Source organism: Terrapene carolina, unplaced genomic scaffold (genome assembly GCF_002925995.2).
Source record: "Terrapene carolina triunguis isolate 2854851 unplaced genomic scaffold, T_m_triunguis-2.0 Scaffold58, whole genome shotgun sequence".
Classification (NCBI taxonomy): domain Eukaryota; kingdom Metazoa; phylum Chordata; order Testudines; family Emydidae; genus Terrapene; species Terrapene triunguis.
Genome location: NW_020664409.1, coordinates 55,589,270 through 55,614,049, shown reverse-complemented (window position 1 = coordinate 55,614,049; position 24,780 = coordinate 55,589,270). Strand labels below are relative to the sequence as shown.

General features: G+C 39.9%; 1 protein-coding gene across 1 annotated transcript in view; it reads left to right on the top strand.

Moving 5' to 3' along the window:
- PPP1R42 (protein phosphatase 1 regulatory subunit 42) overlaps window positions 1-21,683 on the top strand; it is a 28,649-nt gene extending 6,966 nt beyond the window's left edge. Inside the window, 6 exon segments of the mRNA XM_029910470.1 lie at window positions 703-819; window positions 8,942-9,059; window positions 10,263-10,394; window positions 15,249-15,417; window positions 21,390-21,640; window positions 21,643-21,683. Coding sequence (XP_029766330.1) covers window positions 703-819; window positions 8,942-9,059; window positions 10,263-10,394; window positions 15,249-15,417; window positions 21,390-21,640; window positions 21,643-21,683 — 828 coding nt within the window.
- Window positions 21,684-24,780: the final 3,097 nt, after the last annotated feature.

Sequence of the window (24,780 nt, the reverse complement as noted above, 5' to 3'; positions counted from 1 at the left end):
ACCCCCAGGAAGCGTCACAGCATACAATACACAAATGACGAGACAGGGAAATAAGTGTCAGTTACCTTCTGCCTGAAAGGAACATCTGCAAGGTATGTCATCCCCTGGTGACCTACCTTAACTCCAAGACGTCAAGAACATGATTTTCAGTATAGATACATAGCTCCTTAATATTATCTACACATACATTTTGCAACAATTATAATGTCCAGGGGGCAACTGGCTCACGGTAGAGACCTCACATGCCACCCTTTGGTGAACTGTTATGCAGTATCTGACCCAGTGGATCCCTGTAAAGCCTTCTGCACCCCGTGCCGTCTGCCAATTGGCACCAAGAGTTCTTTGGGTCATACTTACCCACCTTTATACAGCAGTTTGAAACATTCAAATTAAAAATGCTATATAAATGCTAAGCATTATATTATGAAAACAGTAGAGATACAACATTGTTGCAGGTTGACTTCATGACCCAAAATACATATCCTTGTGGGAACCCTCAAGCCCCTATACAGAGGAAATGCACATCCAGCATCAAAGGTTATGTGAAATATTAGACAATCCTGTGTAGTCTCATTTACACATTTCAGCCAAACCTTACAAAATTCACAATGTGGCCCTGCTGACAGAATTTTCTCAAAGGAATTACTGTTACACTTTTGCAATGTAAGAAAATAATTGTATTTTTTTCCTTTTTTCTTCCAGAAATCTTTGTCAGTGTTGAATATCAGCAATAACAATATAGATGAACTGGGAGAATTAGCACTTCTGGAAAATATTTCTCATCTTATAGCAGTTGACAACCAACTTCACCATGTGAAGGTATTAAAAAGAATGTTTTTTTTAATATTTAGTGTGAGTGAAATCAAAATAATCACTGATCATTATTATTAAGGTATTTTAATAGCCAGTTCAACATTTGTTTCATTCTGATAATTTATTGTGCCCCCAGTTACGGAGCTTGATCCAAATCAGATTGAAGTAAATGGGAATCTTTCCTCAGACCTCAGTGGACTTTGAATCAGGCCCACAGTGCAAAGGCCCCATGGCATCAGAATGTTGGATTTGGCTTGTTTTTAATTAATTTGCAAGTAAATTTTACCACATTACAATTTTTAGTTCTCTGTCTTGGGATAACTGCCATAAATCCCCACACGTTAGTCAGCATTTTTATTGTAAATGAGTTAAGGCAGTTCTTAGATATTTGATCGGCTGGCCAGTGTCTCAGCCCTTCTTCTCATCTTCAAATTACACCAGATATTTTATTTCTGCCAGAATATCATAATAAGCAGTGGTCATGAAAGTGGCTACTGAATTTCTTTCATTTGGGAGACATGAAATCTATAGAACCCATTCCCTTTTTGGAGAAGGACCATAGTGTCTTCTAAGCAAGAGCCCTTCTCTTGCATAGTAGCAGTTATAAAGAAATCTACATGAGACAGAAAGTGAGGTCTTGAGTGCATTTACAATCTTTTTTTGCGGCAGTGAATGTAGTTTAAATAAAATGCATTAAACAAGTTTTCTGGATCTATATTTTCAATAATACAGTTTATCTTCTTAGAAGGGATTTGCCTTGTCAACTGTCATATACTTCTGTGAGATGTGATATATCCTCCCCCCAACATTAAAAAAAAAAAAAAAGAAAGAAATTTAAACAGTATCTTGCCTCATATAGATATCACTAATGAATAACATTAACACATGAGACTGAAGTTGAAAGATGTGATGAACGTTTTGTGATGTCCAGACCCGCACAGGCTGGGGGCATCACAGGAGGGTACATTTTAAATAAATGTCTATAGAAGCACATTGCATGAATAGGTTTAATATATTTTACTTAGGCCATAGACATTTACAGCAAAGGCTAGTTTTCTTCTGAAATTGAGGGTTAGGTTTTTTAAACTGAACTAAATACTAAAGGCAACAATTCCAGTTCTCTTAAAGGAATATATTCCTATCTAAATAAATAATCCACTGTTAGCCTTCTTTCTGATTCAGTAACTGAGAAAAGAGAAAAAGAGGAACAGCAAGCCAAATCTATATTATTCAATCCTGTACATATTGTGTAATAATATTATTCATACAAACCAACTAAAACTTGCCTGGGAAGGAGAAGAAAATAAAAATAAGTAGGGGGAAGTGGTACATTTAATTAGTCAATCAGAAATTGAAGTTTGGAATATATCTTTACTTGTTTTCTACAGCAGTCAATTTCATGGCTGATGTGGCTCATGTTATTCTGGAAACTATAGTTAAAAGGATGGCACCTGATGTAATAGTAAAATGAATAGTAGAGGGTTGCACATTTTATTCCTTCTGTAGGTTGAGCTCTTTCCCCATGCCAGTGACTCCTTGAATCCCTCCATTCCCGCAAGCTCCATATGTGCCACCCTCCCATTCCCCTCTTTTTCAGGGACTCCCTGCAACCTCCAACTTCATCTCTCATGCCAGAGGTTTCTCCCATTTACCCCCACCATTATTATTTCTTTTCTTTCTGCCTGGGAGAACAATTTAAACTTTATTGGGAAGAAGAGCAGAGATGAGATGAGGGGTGTTATTGGCTGCCATCAAGCAGATAATTACAGACCTGGTGAAGCTGATTGGTCTGCTAACTAGATGCCATGCGCTCTGTGTCCAACCCCTCTCCCCCCACCTTCTCTTCCCACCCCCATTTTCCCATGTCCAGTTTCTGATTTTCACCAGACTCAATAATGATGCCTAAACTGTTTATTGAAATTTTGGAATTGATTGGATGCAGCATTCAAAAATTATTGCATTCCAGACAAAGCCATGAATTTGAGTGTAGAGCCTCACTTTGCCTGGCCAGTTATGGTTGAGACACTGACCACCAGATTGTGATATTCAAAAACTGAATCACAAATTTTCCTTTCCAAGGCAAATTGCAGTTTTCAAAATGATTTTAATCAGTTCTAAAACAACTGTCAGATGTAAAGTCAGCTTTCTTATCCAAAGAGGAACAGAGTGTATATGTAACATCAGGGTGCTCACTATGTCACTAGAGATTTGCAGCAGATTAAAGTCCACAGATTTCCTGCTTATAAAATCATCAAGGAACTCTCCAGTTATACAGAACTGCTCCGTTCATTGTCAGCATCAAAATGAAAGTTCTTCCAAATACATTTGTAGGAAGATAGCAAATCAGACACCTAAACATGTACAGTAGCTATTTTAAGTTCAGATCCTTGATGGTTTACCTTTTTTAAAAACATACCATCATTATTATGGACAAATTACTTCTAAAAGGCTACAGTTTAAAATATATATATACAGGTTTAAAGATGTCAAGCTTGACAATTTTTTCTATACTATAACAGGAAATGGCCTCTCAGCCACATCAAAGCCTTTAAATGGGAAGACACATAGTTTGGGACAGTTCTTTTACATTTATGTTATCACCCTTATTTTTCTCTCTATGACTTCACGGAAAAATATTTTTGTGTAACCTGTCTGGATATGTTAAATTAGTTAGAGAGATATAGACTTTGGAGCTATGACTCTCTGGGTTAGAAAAGGTTGAAGATAGGAAACAGTAGAAATATCATGTTAGTGATCCAGAACTGGAGTGAAAACAATCAGCTGCTAGGTTCAAATACTGCCTTTGAAATGACTCCTTATGTGGCGTTGAGCAAGTCGCTTAACTTCTCTGCCTCAGTTACCTCTGTATAATGAGGCTAATAATAATTACTACATATTAGCAGTATTCCTGCTAAATCAACATGTCATTATTTAGCTTTTGTTAAGGAAAGTCTCAGTAGTGACACTTCTCTTTTCACTGGTGTCTTTTCACTGTTTCTTCAACATAAAAAAAAATGAAAAGGAAAGTAGATTTTAAGTCTTTACTGTATATTTATAATTTAAATCAAGTAACAACAAGGTGCAAAGATTTGGATGGCAAATTAAAGTTGTACTTTCCCGCTGTGCAGGAGAGGGGAACAGCAAGAAGACCAGATAAGGAAATCAGGTATTGTTAGATGTTGTGGGCAAAAGTGGGAAACAATAGTGCGGGCAGAGGAGAGAGGGCAGAAGGCCTCAGAGTCTGTGCAGTGGTGAGAAATGACAGGCAGAGAAGAGGAGCGGGGGCTAGAAAGCCATCAAGGATTTTGCAGAGTTTAATAGCAACAGTGAGAACATTAAGTAGTCTGTGCAGGAGAGGTAAATGACAGTGGGAATGGAATAGTAGTCTGTGCAGGAGAAGAAAGTATGAAAGGCATAACAGAACTAGGTGACATGAAGCATCTCCTCTACACCCTTTTCACTGTTGTATGAGGTTTGTCCAGTATAACTATATCAATTATCTTTTTCTCTGAACATAACATTTTAGTTCAGTTTTGTTATGGCAGCATAATAAACCCACCCCCCGCACCTGTGCTGTGCTTGAGCTCAGCATAATTGAGGATTAAGACTAATAAATTCATATACTTGAAGATTTGGACAATTAAGGGAATTTTCAGTTTCATTAATAGACATGAGGGAACATGACCCTGTTTCAGAAAAGTGAGGTTTGGATAATCAAATGTGATCTGAACTGCACTGACGGCAATTTTAACAAGACTTTAGATAATTTTCTTACCAACCAACCAACCAACTTTATTGTTGTAAGACCATAAATTGCTGTACACTGATGCCAGGAAGCTGAAAATAAAAACAACAGACAAGCTAAAATCTAACGAACAACTTTGATTTAAAAATCACATTTCTGCCTGAACATTTTCTACATACTGTTATAAAAGTAATATCTAATATTCAAATAACTGAAGATAATTAAAGAAAAATATATTCTCTATATTTGTTTATTTGGATTATTTGACAGTCTTTCCCTTTCCTAAGTGTAGTTAGCTAATTAGTCAGTTTTCATTTTTGTTTTTGTGAGTGTTCTGACACAGCAACAGGGAAAAGAAGATCATTTTTAAGAAAAAGAAAATGTTGTTATAAAACCACAAAAACTAGCAGGAGGGAGCCAGGTTCATGTACAGTACATGAAACTACTTACAGCTGTTTTTTTTAAATTGGCTCACTTATAAGTTGATGTATGCTTAGCATGCCTTTTACTAACATTAGCAGCACTGTCAAGAGATAACTTAGATAACCACAATTTAAAAAAAGCTCTTTTTATCAATAACACCTGGGATTCTTCCAAATTAAATATTTTTTTTAAAAATCTCTTTTCTACTTTTTCCTATTTCTGCTTGTTTGCTTTTTCATTTCTCTATGTCTGGACAATGAAAGTAAACTAGCAATTTCACTTTTGTTTCTAGTCAGGTTCACGCACACTACCAGGATGCTGTTTTGTTATGTTTGGGTGCAAATACTGAAAGGGATGTTTATTTGCTTTAAAAAAAAAAACCTGTTTCAATTAGAACTTTACTAAGTGCTGGAAATATTCTGTTGTTTTTATAAAAACTTAAATCAACAAACCTTTATTTTGAGAAGAATATGATCTAATGTCTATGTAAATGTTATGTTTGATATAGAAAATACTGAAAAGACCTATATAAAACCATCTGTATGTTCAAAGTCTTTAATTTATTCAACCTCTGGCCAGTATTGATTATGACAAGAAGATATCAAAAAAGATGAATTCATTCACTTCACAATTCAGTCAGGAACAAGAGAAAAATTATAGATTTTTTCTCAAATAGATTATGACAGGTAGTCAGAATGGTGACAAATTGCTGTCTGTAGATGTAGTTAGGGCAGCTGAGCTAGACATTTCCAATAAAAATTGGAGCACACTGGTCAAATACTAGTTCTTAAATGGCCATCATTAATTGTGAAGAAGGTTATTGCCAGTACTACAGCAGCCTACTGAGGCACTCACCTCCTATATGTGGAATATAATTTGCTCTTCAATATTTTGTAGCAGACCTCAAAGTGATAGCATGACATGATCATTTATCAAACAGAGACTGCCCAGAAAAGTGTCTGGTCCCTTTAGTACAGTTTATTGAAAGCTAGAAAGTGAAAGCACTTTATTAGAGACAGGAAGGCAATGAACAACTAGAGCATATCGAAAGGCTAATCATATTTCAGCACAGGATTAGTGTATTCTTAGATAAACATACACTAGACTGAGTATGTTCTGGGTCATTTATCAAGTGAGTAACTGCTCATGAAAATCTACAGCACTCTGTACATTCATCAAAGTTTAGCTGGTTACATGTTATGGTTTTAAGTAATATACAGTTTTGTGTTCTAAAAACCTATATTAATTGAATTAATTCTTTTAAAGGGAAATCTAATACTTATTAAACATTTTTCAAGACAATGGCTGATTGCCCAGATAAGAACAAAATAATAAATTATGCTGGCCAAATATTTTCTTTTTAAATAAGCCCAGGCAAAAATGTCTTTTTCCTAAAGTTATTTAACACTTTTTTGAGGGAGGGGGGGTATACACTGAATCTACTAAACAGTTATGTTATCACAGTATTATGCAGACAGATACTGATAGTCTTCCTTTGTAATTAATGTTATGGAACTAACAACGTTTCCCTAGGTGGACTGTTCCCACCTGGGAAGTTCCACAAGAAGAAAGTTTTGTGTCTCCATACTGCAGCTGTCACCTCTCGGACTTCCTTCAGCACTCACTCTATCAGCATGGCTTCTCCAGGAACTGTTCTCCCCTGGGCTTCCCACAGGCTGCTACTCCAGATCTACCCTTAAACAGTTCCAAACTATGGAGTGGAGAAGTGGGTGTAAGCATTAACTTACCTGCAAAAGTCCCATGGGTTTTTGTTTGGAAGGAGGAGGTTCATGCTGCCTTTTCCTTTGTCCCCTTATTCTCTACCCATGAATCCTAAACCACATGGTACACGTACAGAGTGGCTTTCATCAGATTGGAAGGAGAGTGGAATGATGCAGTAGAGTATCATCTTCTGCATCCCCCCTGGATTTAAGTCCCCTCTACTCTCAGAGACAGAGTAGATGATGGGGCACATTGTTATTAATTTTGCAGTCTGAATTTGAAGGAGGACCTATGAACTTGGATCAGCAGGTATTTGACTTTTGCTATCAAGCCATGAAAATTGTCCAAATTTTCTGGTTTATGAAATGCTGATCCTCATTCAGCAGATGTTTCTACAACTATGGTACATCAGTTCTAGTATTATCCACCTCTTCTCTCGCTCTCATACATAGCCTTTAGAATCTCTTCTCAAATGCTCTATACAGCCACATACTATATGGATTCATATTCAGAGTAACATTGGAAGGAAATTTTGGACCATGTGTATTTCAGAAGGTAGGCTCTTTGAATAGAATGGAGCAACTTACTAAGCACTTATGAATAGCCTTCAAATCTTGTTAACTTTAATATATTGAAGTTAAAAGACAGAAAAAGTTTGATCTAGGTCATATTGCCCTTGATTTACCAGACAGAAACCCAGACTGCAGAAAGGTACATTTTAAATGTTTCACTATTTGGGCCAAGAATGTAACTGGCCACCCACAGATATGTAGGGGAGTTACTATGTCTTGTGTAAATTATATTTTTCCAGCATGATTTGCCAGATTTTAGTTTTATTTTTTTTAATCAATTTTTGCATGAAATGTCCACTGTCCTATGAATTTCTGAAGCCTGTACAGGTAGAATTATATTTTTAAGGGCCTTTTATGATGCAAAAGGCTGTATATCTTCTCCTCCTATGTGTGATATAAAAACATATGCATATGTTACTCACATTACTGTCTTCTTGACTGGCTTTTCTCCAGTGTCTGGCATTTAAAAGTATGATGGCAAAGACAATTGTCTGCAAGTAGCATTATTATATCCTAAAAACAGAGGATCTTTCTTGTGTTCAGCTACCGAGTGCTAACGTTTTTGTTGCCTGGTATCAGGACCCTATTCTGTGGTCTTCCCAACTAACCCAATAGAAGTTTCCATGCTCTCCCACAAGCGAAGCTTGTCTAATCTGGTCTATGATGAAGATAGACCAGATTTTATGCATGTCCATAAAATACTGGTTTTCAGGCTAGAGCCGTTGTCGGACCTGAGCTTTCCTGTCATTACTGATCAATGGTGCTCTGAGTTAGAAAATCTTTAACACCTCCAAAAATGCTTCTTCAGCAATCAATTTTTCCTGCATGAAAATAGGGTAAGCACTAGGTGGAGGTCAATAGACTTATTCAGATAAAGTCTCTGCTCTATTTGGCTTTCCAGAGGCACTGCAAAATCAACCAAAAGAAACTTCTGCCACCAGCCAGAGCTTTTGCAAAAATAGGCTCAGAGTGTATGGAAATCTGATTAGACAACATCAGAGCCTGGACTGAGCATTTACTATTTAAAATGATAGACAACATCTTACAGTTCTAGGATAATGAATGTTGTTAGCACCAAGTCCAGTACAAGCAAAGCAAAACCATGGGACTGGTAACCTAATACCTTTATGGAAAGATTTGACCTACAGCTTGTTGCATTCCCCACTCTCTTCTTGACCCGGAGTCCCCTTCTGTTACAATATGTCTGAACCAGTCCTACTTAGTACTGTTGCTTTCTGGCTTCTTTCCATAACCATATTCCTCCCATTTGGAAGCGCCTCAGCTAGTTGAGGATTTTTATCATAGGAACTAGTGCTAGACAATTGTCTTGGGATGTGAAAACCTGACTCTAGAGGGGAGTGTCAGAAATAAAGAATCAAAACCAACGGATGATGATTGGCATGTCAGCTTGCCATCACTCACTTTGTATTTGATCGTAAATGTTTCTATCACTGCCTTCCTATTTCTATTATGTAAAATACTGTGCTGCATTCAAAAAGTGTAATACAAAGCCCCAGTCCTACAAACACACATACTTAATTTTACACCCAGAAGTCCAAAAGAAGACTTTTCAATGAACAACCAGCATGATTACTGAACTATATCATCTACAGTCTCAAGATAAAGCAACAGTCTTGGTTTTTCTCTTTTCTTCTGTTAATTGCAGGATTTGGAGTTTGTATTGAACAAATGGACCAAGCTGTGCAGAATGGATCTTAAAGGGAATCCTGTTTGCCGCAAACCAAAATACAGGGACAGGCTTATTATACAGTCAAAAACTCTAGGTAAAAGAGTATGGTTAGAACTCTTTCCACTTAAAAAAATATAGTTGGCACATTATCTATTTTTGAATTACAGTGAAACTCCTATGAAACCAAGTAATGTCCTCCACATTAATGTCAGGGGGTAAATATAATTTTTAAAAGCTATTGTACAAGTTATATAGTTTAAATTGATTAATAAGCTAAAAAAAACCCTGTTGCTTATGACTCAACTTATTATTATTAACAAAAGTACAGTTTACTAAAAAGGAGTGATACTATGGCATATCCATACAATTATAATTCAGGCTTTTCTGTGTTTGTGGTCCCAAATTAGGCGATACTGATTTTTAAAGATATCTTTCATTTTTTTCCCCTTGTAGCGTTACTGCAGGGTAGAGTTAAGGTAGTTTGGGTGTCTTAACTATGCATTTTATGTTGATGCTTCTTACATTGATGGAAGAGGTTTTTCTGTCGATGTAGTTAATTCACCTCTCCAAGAATGGTAGTTAGGTCAACGGAAGAATTATTCCATCAACCTAGGCATGTCTACATCAAGAGTTAAGTTGACCTAACTACGGCACCCAAGGCACAATATTTTTCACAGCCCTGAGCAATGTAGCTAAGTTGATCTATTTTTTAAGTGTAGACCAGGCCTAAGTTGTAGTCAAACAAGATACTTAATTTGGAAATGTGGATGGAGTCAAATCATGCTAGAACTGTGGGTCCTACTGCACTACAGAGTGAGTGAAGTTATGATAAAGGATCAAATCGTGCTTTCTTACATCATACAGGTGGCCCCAAGAGGTCAGTGGGACTATTTGATGAGTAATGCAGGCAGGTTTTGGTTGCAAGTGTGTACTTCCTTATGCCCTTATAAATGTATATGTCCTGCATAAATGTATGCTCTCTTTTTAGACCCCTGCACTCTCACTATCACGTCTTAATTTGGATATCAAACATTCTCCTTGCAAACCATACAAATAATTGATAGTCTCTTTCCCATGCATTTGAAAACTGCCATGTTACACATGAAATTCATTTCTTTATGAATAATTTTCAAGATATAATCTATCACTTGATTTCTTTTCTGACAAAGTTAACTAAAATGTAAGCAATTTTTGGCAAAAGGAAACATATCAGTGTACATAAGATATTTAATAGTTTAACCTTTTAGTTGACTAACTTTATTATGAAAAGTGTGTGTGTGTTTTCCTTTTTCCACAGAATCCCTTGATGGCAAAGAAATAAAAGAAATGGAAAGACAATTCCTAATGAATTGGAAAGCATCCAAAGCCTCTAGGAAAAAGAGCAAGGAAGAGAGCATGACAGATGAGCATGCAGCTTATCCACATTTCTGTAAGCAAACTAATCAAGTACTCCATTTACAATATGATCATTTACAACATTATAACAACTCTAAAATTTTATCTCACAGCAAAGATGTTGGAAACAAACTTCAGGCTGAAGATTGGGCCAAGATGGAAGGTTCAGATCTAATTAATAAATTCAGATTCCAAGGCCAGAAGGGACCTCCCATCTGACATCCTGTATAACGCAGGCCATAGAACTTCCCCAAAATAATTAATACAGCATATTTTTTTAAAAGCATCCAATCATGATTTAAACAGTATCGATGATCTTTCATGACCCTTGACAAGTTGTTCTAATAGTTAATTACTCTCACTGTTTAAAATCTGTGCCTTATTTCCAGTCCGAGTTTATCTAGCTTCAACATCCAGCCATTGGATTGTGTTATATCTTTCTGTGGTAGACTGAAGAGCACAATACTAAATATTTATTCCCCATGTAGGTACTTATGGACTGCAATCAAGTCACACCTTAACATTCTCTTTGTTAAAGTAACTAGATTGAGCTCCTTGAATTTGTTGCTGTGAGGCATGTTTTTTAATCCTTTAATCATTCTTCTGGCTTTTCTCTGAACCCTCTCCAATTTATCAACTTCCTTTTGAACTGTGGACACCAGAACTGGACACAGTATTCCAGCAGTGGTCACACCAGTGCCAAGTATAGAGATCAAATTTCTTCTCTCTTCCTACTCGAGATTCCCGTTTATGTATGTAAGGATTGCATTAGACCTTTTTGCCACAGCATCATACTCAAAGCTCATATTCAGTTGATTGTCTGCCATGGCTCCAGAATCTTTTTCAGAGTCTCTGCTTCCCACGATAGAACCCCCTCATTCTGTGAGTATGGCCTACATTCTTTGTTCCTAGATATATGCATGTATATTTAACTATGTTAAAACACATATTGTTTGCTCTGGCGGAGTTTACCAAGCAATCCAGATGGCTCTGTATCAGTGACCTGTCCTTTTAATTATTTACCACTTCCCCAATTTTTGTGTCATCTTCAAACTTCAGCAGTGATTATTTTATATTTTCTTCCAGGTCATTAATAAAAATGTTAAATAGCATAGGACGAAGAACTGATCCCTGTGGGACCCCAACAGAAACACATCCATTTGGTGATGATTTCCTGCTTACAATTACATTTTGAGACCCATCACTTAACCAGCTTTTAATCCATGTAATGAGTACCATGTTAATTTTATATTGTTCTAGTTTTTTAATAAAAAGGTCATGCGGTATCAACCAAATTTGTAATCTCTCATCAAAAAAAGATATCAAGTTAGTTTGACAGGAACTGTTTTCCATAAACCCATTAATTATATTACTCTCCTTTAATTCTTTATTGATCGAGTCCTGTATCAGCTGCTCCATTATCTTGCTAGGATCGATGTCATATTGACAGGCCTATAGTTTCTTGACACAACATTAGCTTTCTTCCAGTCTTCTGGAACTTCCCCAGTGTTTCAAGTCTTATTGAAAATCAACATTAATGGTCCAGTGAGCTTCTCAGCCAGCTATTTTAAAACTCTTGGATGCAAGTTATCCAAACTGGCTGACTTTAAAATGTTCAGCTTTAGTAGCTGCTCTTTAACGTCCCCTTGAAATACTAGTGGAATGGAAAGAGTGTTATTACATCATCTGTTTTTTCCCCAACTACAGAACAGATATATTTACTGAACACTTCTGCCTTTTCTGTATTATATCCATATCATTTCCATCTAGTAATGGACCAGTACCATTGTCAGGATTCTTTTTGTTGCTAATATACTTTAAAAACTCTTTCTTATAGTCCTTAACTCTGCTGGCCATAGCTTTCTCATTGTGTCCCTTTGCTTCCTTTTTCTACAATTCCTAGCTCCTGATATATATTCATTACTATCAACTTCCGCTGTCTTCCATTTTTATATATTACTTTTATAGCTGGCTTTACTCCCCCTCTAAACCAGATTGGTATTTTCAACCAATATGGCCTTTTTCTTCAATTGTGGGATTGTGTCTTTTTGGGCAAATAGTAAAATGTTCTTAAAGCAATTACCAATTATCATTCACATTTTTCTGATTAAATTCTTCCTCCCAGCTGATTTGGCTCCTAATTGTTTTTAGTTTGTGAAATTGGCCCTTTTAAAGCACCAAGGATATATAACTGGTCTGGACTTAACTCTGTTTGCACATTATAGTCATCATCAAGTTACCATTAATTTTTAGTTCCGTGACCAATTTTTTCTTTATCTATCGAGATGAGGTGTAATCTAGAATTCCCCGTGTTGGCTGCAACACTTTTTGAGTTAGGAAATTGTCATCTATAATATTTAGACATTCCAAGGATGTTTTAATACTGGCACGTATTAGGAGTTGTGGTCTATAGCAGACATCAACTACTCCATCTTTTGCTTATCTGTTAGGACATTGATCCATTAGCTTTCAAGATCATTTTCTTCTGCATTATCAGTGACTTGGAAATGGATAATGCCATTTTTGACATAGTGACATTCCACCTCCCCTTTTGTCCCACCTCCCCTTTTGTCCACTCAATCCTTCCTAAATAGGTTTGACCATTGATTTTTAACATTCCAGTCATGGGAACCATCCCACCAGATTTCAGTAATACCAACTAGATCAAATTTATGCTCATAAATGAGGAATCCACTTCTACTTGTTTGTTACCCAGGCTCCTATCATTGGCATATGGGCAATTAAATAATTTCTTCTCTTCATGTCCTTTGGTTCCTTGATTTAATTTTGTTCTCAACATCTCAATTTTGTGCTGAGTGCTCATATCCTCCCTCTTTTTATCCTCCCCTTTTTTTTATTAGTTTAACACCCTCTTGGCGACTCTAGTCAACCTGTCCCAGAGAAGATTGGTCTTGTTTCTAGTGAGGTGGAAGCCATCCAAACTATACAGCTCCCTCTCCCTATAGAAGGTGGACCAATGTTCCACAAAGCCAAATCCCACCTACACCACTTTTCTAGCTAGCGTTTCACTTTCAGAATCTTCTGCCTTGTGCCTGCCTTTGCTTGTGGGACGGGAATGATCTCAGAGAATATCACTTGGACATTCTTCAGCACACTTCCAAGTTCCCTGCGATATCTGCGAGACGTCCCATGACTCAGTGTCATTAGTGCTCTAACAAACCAGCACCAATGGATCCCTTCCTGTCAACTTCAAAGTTGTCTATCCAATCTTAGAGCAACATCTAGTGTTATGTTCTGGGAAGGCAATTCATTGTCCTGTTGTCTGCCTGACCCTTGCACAAAATTCTATCAATTCTTCGGAATATTGAATCCCCAACAAGGATCATCAGTTTTCCTTGGACAGTTGAAGAAATCTTTGTGAGGAAGCTTGATTTTCTTACAGGTTGGGCTAAACTGCCATCCACAGTTGAGTCCCATACTTGTCTCCATTTCCGTGACCAGCTGGATCTTGAGAGGTATCTTCCACAGTTTCCAAGTTGAGGGCCTGGCATCTATTGGAAACTTCCAGCTACGTGGAATTCTTCCTGGTCCTCTTCTCTCTGGTGGCCACAGCCTGCCCATCCTTGTCGATCTTCAACCATGTAGACTGTCTCCGTGACCTCTTGCCTCTGGTAGTTACAAACTGCCAGTCTTCCTCTCTGACCTCCTCTGTCTCCGACTCCTTGGTGGGCAGCTCCTTTTTACCTGGGGTACTGATGTTTCTTGAACCTGGCTGTCAAGGAGCTCCTCAGCTTCTCTGATCAGGAAGATCTAGATCTTCAGTTTTTGTTCTGGCTCACCTCTATTTTAAACTTGTCAGCATCACGGTAAGGATAGGCAAATAGATTTTGAGCCTGTGATGGTGAATGTTCATGATAATTTTGTAAGGCTGATTTTCACATATAGAAGAATGCTTGTCCAACACTTTGGGATAAATACACACACAATCAGTGCAGTGCAGGAACAGTGACCCGCGGCCACTGGGAGCTGCAGCCGGCCATGCCTGAAAACGGTCAATGTAAACAGTGTCTCGCGGCCTGCCAGCGGTTTACCCTGACAGGCCGCGTGCAGCCCACGGGCCACAGGTTGCCCACCACTGATGTAACTAGATATGAGAGTTGGCAAATTAGTTCATATTTAGTATTATCACTTGGTTTATATTCATTATAATAATTTGTCTTTGGTACTGTAAAGACACACAAGAGGATTCTGTCCCTCCCACAGGAAGTTTACAGTCTGAATAGGCAAATAAAATAAGAACACACCTCCCCAAAAAAATATTTAGGTATAAAATTCAAACAAGCCTGAATTAAACTTTTTTTGAGGTTAAAAAAATTAACTTTTTCAATTTTCATTTTTGTGTGCTTCTGCTTTTCTCGATTTCAAGTAGGACTGGAAGCATAAATAAATAATTAAAACGATAAAGGCTATTTTCACAGCATTTCCAACCCAACTGGATGCAGGAAGTACTGATATATAAGAAAGCTTGTGAAAGAGTCTGTTCTTGCAAGATTTTAGGGCTAGTCATTAAAACTCAGGTGGCTCAAATAGCTTGTAAATAAGCATTTATACATAAATGAACTAATGGAAGTTCTCCAATTGCTTCTTGATAAGCTCTGATATGTAATTTTAGCGACAGGGCTTATTGTGATCTACAATCATGCCATATCAAATTGCTATCTCATGAGATCTCACAAAATAAGGGTCTGATTGTAGGAGGTGCTGAATAGTCTCATCTCCCACTAAGACCATGTCTACACTACCATTTAGTTTATTATTTGTACATAACAAAAATATTAAAACTTGCAAGCCATATAATAACTAGCAAAATGAAGTCATACTTTGACTTGAAATATTACATTAATACTTAATTCTTTGTATCCTGCAGATGACTTTGGAACAGGCCATCCCATTGTTCCTGTTTATTACAATCCTTCTGGAAAAGGAAAACCAAAATTTGTTATTTTATCTGAGCTACATAGGTCTCCACATAACAGAGAAGAACCTCTGCAAAGACCCCAGGAAGGAAGTAATGTTAATGTTAGCAAAAAAATCAGGTATGTTCCCCTAAAAGATCCTGGGTCCAATTCTGCTATGTACACTTGTATGGCTCTCACTGAAGTAGTTGGAACTAAGGGTACGACTACACTATGAAATTAGGTCGAATTTATAGAAGTCGATTTTTAGGAAGCGATTTCATACAGTGGATTGTGTGTGTCCTCACTAAGCACATTAAGTCAGTGGAGTGCATCCACAGGACCATGGCTAGCGTCGACTTTCGGAGCGTTGCACTGTGGGTAGCTATCCCACAGTTCCCGCAGTCTCCGCTGCCCATTGGAATTCTGGGTTGAGCTCCCAATGCCTGATGAGGCAAAAACATTGTCGCGGGTGGTTTTGGGTACATGTCATCAATCGCCCCTCCCTCCGTGAAAGCAACGGCAGACAATCGTTTCGCACCTTTTTTCCGTGTGGGCGCCATACTGCTTTCAGCAGACGGTGCAGTAGGACTGCTAACTGTCGTCATCGAATGACCACTTCTGCTGCAACTCTGCTCTCCTGCTCTGGCCACAGACGATGCAATAGGTCAGAAAAATGGTCTTCCAACCACCGCTTCCGCTGCCACTCTGCTCTCCTGGTGGTCTCGCAGGTCCTCTATATGACTGTTGTCATTCGCCGCTTCTGCTGCAACTCTGCTCTCCTGCTCTTGTCTCGCCATACCATGGCAAGCGTGCAGCCCACGCAGCTCACCTAACGGACACCGCTGCTGTTGTGTTCTGGCAGCAGACGGTGCAGTAGTCTGCAAAACTGGTCTTCCAACCACCACTTCCACTGCCACTCTGCTCTCCTGCAGACGCCATACCACGGCAAGCATGGAGCCCGCTCAGATCACCGCAGCAGTTACTTCGCACATTATCTTGCAGTATGTGCAGAACCAGAACCTGCAAAAGCAGGCGAGGAGGCGACAGCAGCGCGATGATGAGAGTGATGAGGACATGGACCCAGACTTCTCTCAAAGTACGGGCCCTGGCAATTTGGACATCCTGGGGCAATGGGGCAGGCTCATGCCATGGAACGCTGATTCTGGGCCCAGGAAACAAGCACAGACTGGTGGGACCGCATAGTGTTGCAGGTTTGGGATGATTCCCAGTGGCTGCAAAACATTCGCATGCATAAGGACACTTTCATGGAACTTTGTGACTTGCTTTCCCCTGCCCTAAAGCGCAAGAATACCAAGATGAGAGTAGCCCTCACAGTTCACAAGTGAGTGGCGATAGCCCCCTGGAAGTTTGCAATGTCAGACAGCTACCGGTCAGTCGGGAATCAATTTGGAGTGGGCAAATCTATGGTAGGGGCTGCTGTGATCCAAATAGCCAATGCAATCACTGAGCTGCTGCTATCAAGGGTAGTGACTCTGGGAAATGTGCAGGTCATAGTGAATGGCTTTGCTGCAATGGGATTCCCTAACTGTGGTGGGGCGATAGACGGATAGGGAGAGGAATAGACTGCATATCCCTATCTTGGGACCGGACTACCTTGGCAACCAGTACATAAACAAAAGGGGGTACTTTTCAATGGTGCTGCAAGCACTAGTGGATCACAAGGGACGTTTCACCAACATCAACGTGGGATGGCCAGGAAAGGTAGATGATGCTTGCATCTTCAGGAACTCTGGTCTGTCTGAACAGCTGCAGCAGGGGACTTACTTTCCAGACCAGAAAATAACCGTTGGGGATGCTGAAATGCCTAAAGTTATCTTTGGGGACCCAGCCTACCCCTTAATGCCATGGCTCATGAAGCCATACACAGGCACACTGGACAGTAGTCAGGAGCTGTTCAACTATAGGCTGAGCAAGTGCAGAATGGTGGTAGAATGTGCATTTGGATGTTTAAAAGCGTGCTGGCGCAGTTTACTGACTTGCTTAGACCTCAGTGAAACCAATATTCCCATTGTTATTACTGCTTGCTGTGTGCTCCACAATATCTGTGAGAGTAAGGGGGAGACGTTTATGGCGGGGTGGGAGGTTGAGGCACATCGCCTGGCCGCTGATTACACACAGCCAGACAACAGGGTGGTTAGAAGAACACAGCAGGGCGCGCTGCGCATCAGAGAAGCTTTGAAAACCAGTTTCATGACTGGCCAGGCTACGGTATGAAAGTTCCGTTTGTTCCTCCTTGATGAAAACTCGCCTCCTTGGTTCACTCTACTGCCCTGTAAGCCAACCGCCCTCCCCTCCCCCCTTCGATCACCGTTTGCAGAGGCAAAAAGTCATTGTTGTTTCAAATTCATGCATTCTTTATTAATTCGTCACACAAATAGGGGGATAACTGCCAAAGTAGCCCAGGAGAGGTGGGGAAGGAGGGAAGCACCGGGTGGGGTGTGAGAGGAGGAGGGGAGGGAAGGACAAGGCCACACTGCACTTTAAAACTTATTGAATGCCAGCTTTCTGTTGTTTGGGCAGTCATCTGGGGTGGAGTGGTTGTGTACCCGGAGTGTCCCCTCCCCCCCCGCCCGCGTTCTTGGGCGTCTGGGTGAGGAGGCTATGGAACTTGGGGAAGAGGGCGGTTGGTTACACAGGGGCTGCAGCTGCAGTCTGTGCTCCTGCTGCCATTCCTGCAGCTCAACCATACGCCGGAGCATATTAGTTTGATTCTCCAGTAACCTCAGCATTGCATCCTGACTCCTCTCATCATGCTCCCGCCACCTCTCCTCTTGCTCCCGCCACCTGTCCTCTCATGCGTCCCTCCTGTCCTCGCATTCATTTTGTGCTTTCCTGGACTCTGACATTGTCTACCTCCACACATTTTGCTGAGCTCTTTCAGTGCGGGAGGACTGCATGAGCTCAGAGAACATTCCATCGCGAGTGCGGTTTTTTCGCCTTCTTATCTGCACTAGCCTCTGGGGCAGAGACGATAGGGGGAGTGTTGAAACATTTGCAGCTGTGGGAGGAAAAAAAAGGGAGAGTTGTATTTAAAAAGACACATTTTTTAGAGAACAATGGGTAGACTCTTTCACGGTGAACCAAGCTGTTAACATTACATAGCACATGTGCTTTCGGTACAAGGTCACATTTTGCCTCTTATTTTGAGGGCCTGCCAGTTTGGTGTGAGAGATCACACACGCAGGGCCGGGCAACAGAATTTGTCTTGCAGGCAGCCATGGTAAGCCACAGTCTTTTGGCTTCTTTAACCTTCATAACATGTGGGAATGGTTTCAAACAGCAGCGCCCTCATTTCCCATACCAAGCACCCATTGGGTTGGCCATTTAAAATGGGTTGGCCATTTAAAAGGAGGGGCTGCGGTTTTCGGGTTAACGTGCAGCACAAACCTAACTAAATCCCCCCTCACACCCAATTCTCTGGGATGATCGCTTCACCCCTCCCCCCACCGCGTGGCTAACAGCGGGGACGATTTCTTTTCAGCCACAGGCAGGCAGCCCAGCAGGAACAGCCACCTCTGAATGTCCCCTTAATAAAATTCCCCTATTTCAACCAGGTGACCATGAATAATATCATTTTCCTGAGGATAAGACAGAGAGATAAAGAACGGATGTTGCTTGACTGCATTCCAGTAGCTGTACTGGCCGAGAATGCATCCCAAGTCTTCAGGGCAAATTAATCATTAAACACGCTTGCTTTTAAACCATGTATTATATTTACAAAGGTACACTCACCAGAGGTGCCTTCTCCGCCTTCAAGTTCCGGGAGCCCGCCTTGCGAGGGTTGGGAGGGTATTGTCTCCAGGGTGATAAACAGTTCCTGGCTGTCGGGGAGAACGGTTTCTCCGCTTGCCTGCTGTGCGCTACCCTCCTCCTCCTCCTCCTCATTATCTTCCTCGTCCCCAAAATCCTCATTCCTGTTGCGTGAGACTCCCTCTTTGCAGGAGTCCACGAACAGGGGTGGGGTAGTGGTGGGGGCACCCCCTAGAATTGCATGCAGCTCATCATAGAAGCGACATGTCTGGGGGTCTGACCTGGAGCAGCCGTTTGCCTCTTTGGTTTTTGGTAGGCTTGCCTGAGCTCCTTAAGTTTCACACAGCACTGCTGTGGGTCCCTGTTGTAGCCTGTGTCCATCATGCCTTTGGAGATTTTTTCCAAATATTTTGGCATTTCGTCTTTTGGAATTCAGTTCTGATAGCACAGATTCATCTCCTCATACAGCGATCAGATCCAGTACCTCCCGTTCGGCCCATGCTGGAGCTCTTTTGCTATTCTGGGACTCCCTGGTCACCTCTGCTGATGAGCTCTGCACAGTCACCTGTGCTGATCAGCTTGCCACGCTGGCCAAACAGGAAATGAAATTCAAAAGTTCACGGGGCTTTTCCTGTCTACCTGGCCAGTGCATCTGAGTAGAGAGTACTGTCCAGAGCGGTCACAATGGAGCACTCTGGGATAGCTCCCGGAGGCCAATACCGTCGAATTGCGTCCACACTACCCCAAATTCGACCTGGCGATGTCAATTTCAGCACTAATCCCCTCGTCGGGGAGGAGTACAGAAATGGATTTTAAGAGCCCTTTAAGTCGACAAAAATGGCTTCATTGTGTGGACAGGTGTAGGGTTAAATCGATCTAATACTGCTAAATTCAACCTAAACTCGTAGTGTAGACCAGGGCTAAGTGACTTCCACCAGTTCACTGGTATGACTTTCTTTAAAACATCATCAGCAAACATATTTCTTGAATGGTTCTTATTCCCAAACTGGGTCTCTTTTACAGCCTGCTTCTATTATAGGTTTGCCTTTCTAGTGAGAGAATGGTATGGTAGATCTCAAATCAATGAAAGCTACACTCAGAAAGACCTCAAGACTTCTGGAATATGCTGCTCAAACCGTTTCACTTTTGTTTCTACTGCCTGTCCCTCCCTTCTCCCATTTATCTCCAGACTTCTTCTCCTTGTCCAGATCTATTCCGCCCCCAACAATCTTCTAGTCATTGAACTTTTTGAAACTTTGTACTTTTAGAGAGAGATAAGGGATTGACTATGTGTACACAAATTTGCAGAGGGACAATAGGGTTGAGGTCTGTTATTTCTCACCTGTATATATTATTTATTTATTTATTTATTTATTTTAAATATTTTTGCTGTTAACAAGCATGTTATCTCTGGAGACACAAATCCACAGTTTGAGAACTGCAAAACTAAGCATCTCTGATGGTATTTTCTAGACCAGAGATTCTCAAACTGGGGGGGTCAGGACCCCTCAGGGGGTCGCAAGGTTATTACATGGGGGGTCACGAGCTGTCAGCTTCCACCCCAAACCCCACTTTGCCTCCAGCATTTATAATGGTGTTAAATATATAAAAAAGTGTTTTTAATTTATAAAGGGGGTCTCTCAGAGGCTTGCTATGTGAAAGGGGTCACCAGTACAAAAGTTTTTGAGAATCACTGTCTTAGACTGAGCACTGAGTGTACTGTGTAGATAAAAAGATTAACCTAAATAATCTATACAGAAGCCCCTGGAACCCTATAAGATTGGATCCCTAATCCATGAACTATTGGAACTCATTTACAAAAATTTTCTTAAACATTTCATTAATATATTGTCTCATACTATAGAATTAGAATTTATAATCTCTATTCCATTATAAGATATCTTTGAGATATAATGTATCTTAATTAACACTATCTTTAGATAGGTTTTTTCCTCAAAAAGCATTTTATCAAAAAAAAATCTGATTTTTTAAATCATTGATTTTTATCCACCCTGTCCCAGACCCTTTGGTTCTGGTCTGCAGAGGTAGCTAGCTGAACCCCCAGAGTCTGATTGAGTCTTTCCACTACCCCATCAGACGTGGGTATGCTGGGGTTGTATGAGTTTTGTGGAGCCATAGAATTTCAGAAACCCTATTGGAACACTTTGAATTCAAAATTTCTCCCTTGAGCTGTGTATAATTCAGGACCCAAAATCTGGTGAAGAATTCATTCACGAGACCTCTACTACTGTCACAGCATCTTGGTTCTTTACTGGGTAAACTTCAGACCATTTTGTGAAGTAGTACATAGTTATATTGATTGCCAGACTCTGTTTCAGGCAGGGCCCAAGCACATTGACAGCAGTGTGCTCTTTTGGTGCCCCCACAAGATACTGGACCGATCCCATGACAAAACTCTTTGGCCAGAAATGGAAAGAATGTGCTTACAACAAAACGGAATGGTGTGGCGGCGACTTGCGTTCTGTGGAGGAATGGACGAGGACAAGCCGGACAAAGGTGACAAGATACTGCTGCACAGGGGTTCTCCCTCTCATAGGGGGACTCTTCTCTGCCACACAAACATCACATTTCTGTATCAGTTTTCTACATCCTGTCTGCATTTCATCCAATAGAAATTTTCTCTTAGCTTGACTGTGGTTTTTGCAACCTCAAAATGTCCAGCAGTTTTCAAATCATGACATATCAGAACCTTCTTTTTCAATGTATCTGGTGCAACCAGCTAGTACCTGTACCCATTGCCCATTGTTTTTTCCCATCTCCTGTACAATATTCCATCTTCAAACTCCAAGCTTTCTTACTGTGACCAGAAAGCTTTTACTGTGGTCTGTGGAGATACTACATTCCAGTGTGGCTACCTTTGCCAAATGATTTTCCAATCACACACTATCCTGATGTCTGTATCCTCTCTTTGGGAATCATTTAACTGCTCAGAAGTCCATTCTTGCAATTCTGCATCCACTGTTCCAATGGATGAACCAGGAACATTTGTACTGCAAATTATAAGAGGAGAGGAGACAGACATCTCTTCCTGAGCACACTCGTTCCCTTGAGCAACAAATTCCTTGTTCTCCTGCTTAGAGCAGAGGTTGCAATTAGCCTCTCAACAAGGCCACCCGGACAAGGGTGTGTATTACCATGCTTGTTCCCAGGTTTGTGTGTAATTCTGAGATCATAACTGACATTTTTCCAACCAGATGGCAAGTTGTCCCTTAGGATTCCTGAATCTAAAGAGTAATTACAGGGATACATGGTCTGTCTTGACCACAGTTTTTCTTCCATACAAATAGTGATGAAAATGTTCTTTAGATTTAAGCACAGTCAGTAGTTCCTTTTGGGTGGTGCTATACATTCTCTCCAGAAAACTTAAACTTTTGCTGTAATAAGCCACCACCCTCTCAAGTCCTTTATGTTCTCGTGTCATTACTGTCCCTCAAACCGTAAGCACTAGCATCTATATCCAATATGAATAGGGGGGTTGAAACATGGATAGGCTGAAACAGGTACAGTCCACTCTGAAAATGTGAAATCACACTATGCTACTCACTGAAATTGTTTTCCTTTTTCACCCAACTTACACTATGGTTTTGAAATATTGGCAAATCCACAAATAAACCTTTTGTAATAAGAGCCCTACAAAACTTTGCACATCTATGAGTGTCTGGACATTTGACCAGCTTTGTACAGTTTCAATTTTCTTTTTGTCAGTGGAAATTCCCTCCTCACAGATTGTGTTCCCAAGGAAAATTACCTTTTTTTTTTTTTTTTTAAACAACTCCTTTATTTGGATTCACACTGACAGCCTTAAGCTTATCACAGACTATTTGTAAATGTATCAATTCCTGCTCAAAGATTTTAGTATGCACCAGAGAGGGGCATGCCACGCAGTATGCTCTCCATTACCTTCTTAAATGTGGTTGGTGCATTACACAGGCCAAAAAACCTCACTTTAAATTGCCAGAGACCTTTTTCTTTCTGTGAAAGCACTTTTTGCCCTGTTGTTTGGATCCATTTCCACTTGCCAATACCCACTTTTAAGATCCAGTATGGAAAACCAGATTGAACCTGCTGCAGCATCCAGACTATCATCTATTTATAGTAAAGTGATTTAATTTAGTTTTCTATAGTCCACCTAGAAACTAGTGCTGCCATCTTTTTTCTTAACTGGAATTGTGAGTGAGGCCCAAGGACTAGTTGAAAGCTCAATCATTCCTTCCTTATAGATTTCCATAATGGCCTGTAAAGCCTCTTCCCTCTTTGCAACTTGTAAATGGTCTGGTGGCTGTTTAATCCCATCAATATGAATGCACAGAGGCAGCTCTTGAAGAGTGGTAAGGCACCCCTCTTCTTGTAGACCTAAATTGATTTTAAGCCAAAGCTGAGCACAGTTAAATAGCAACCTGTATAGAACTCCACTCCACTGCTGCAGAAGGCACAGGCATCCCAAAGTGACCCGGCATTTTTGAGACCATCTAGGATTTTTTCCTGTGACTAAATTGGTTTCTGAATCCAGTAATTCATTCCTTTTAGCCTTGTTATTTAATAATAGAGGGCTCTAAAAATGGGGAAACTTTACATTAGATGAATTGAATATTAACAGAATGATGACATTTTTCATTGTAAAACAGTCGTTGTTTGACCCATCTAGTTTATCAGATACTTTTCCAAATGAATATTTCAATTTTTGTACAGTTTGGCTTATAAATTATTTTATGATGCTGTGCTGCTTAGAAGAGTTTCCAAACATAACATAATTAAAAAAACATAATATCAAGTAATTCACAATATCGTCTCTTAACATTTTTTCATCAAGTAACCTGTCTTTTGAAGCCTTAGACAGTTTAGGATGTGAGGATAAGGAGAGGAGAACAAAGTGGCAATTTTCCTAATTTACAATCTGAAAACAATTGTTCCTTATAAGGACTGTCCTCTACATGTTCAGATGGTGGAACACACTTTTTAAAAAGATGAATAAGGCTCCTTTATAGCTTCTTAGCAGCAGTTAGCAATTGAAAATTTTCCATCAGATCCATCGGCTTCTCTCTAAACAGCAGGCTCTTTCCTTAATTAATTAACTTCTAAATTATAAAGTCTTGGTGATATTTCTCAAAAGTGTGAGGAGATTGTTTACCATCAGCCATTCTAACAGAGAAAGAGCAATGTGCTGCAGTGGGAATTCTGCAGCTGCAGGCTCCTGCCTCTTGGCTCTCTGCTCTCACAGTTCACTTAATGGCTTTGTTTTTACATCTGTCAATGAACCAGCACGTATATTCACTTGAGTATAAAGCTCAATGAAAGGGCAATACGTTGTTTAAAAACAAAGATTAGTGTTGCCCTAAAACAAGGTAGTAAAGTTAATCAGCCAGGGGTTTTATATATTTTCCAACAGCATAATTTGCTTGTGTTCACCTTTTGCACTATACGTCAAGCATGATGCTGATAGCTTAGCCTCTAACATGAGACATGAATGATACAAGAGACAAAAAATGCTATTTTAACTCATTCCAAATTAGTAGCCATAAAATATTTTATAGAATGTAGGGCCTAATGACTTTTCTTGTTCACAGAATAGATGTGTTTTCTTTAGTTTCTTTAGTCAGTTGATGTTGCAAAGAAAACAATTCTAAGTTAGGTTGGTCCACCACGCTCTGATGGCTCGAGTTACATAGTGCCATGGGTATGATACTTAAGACTGTGAGTCTGTCACAAAAT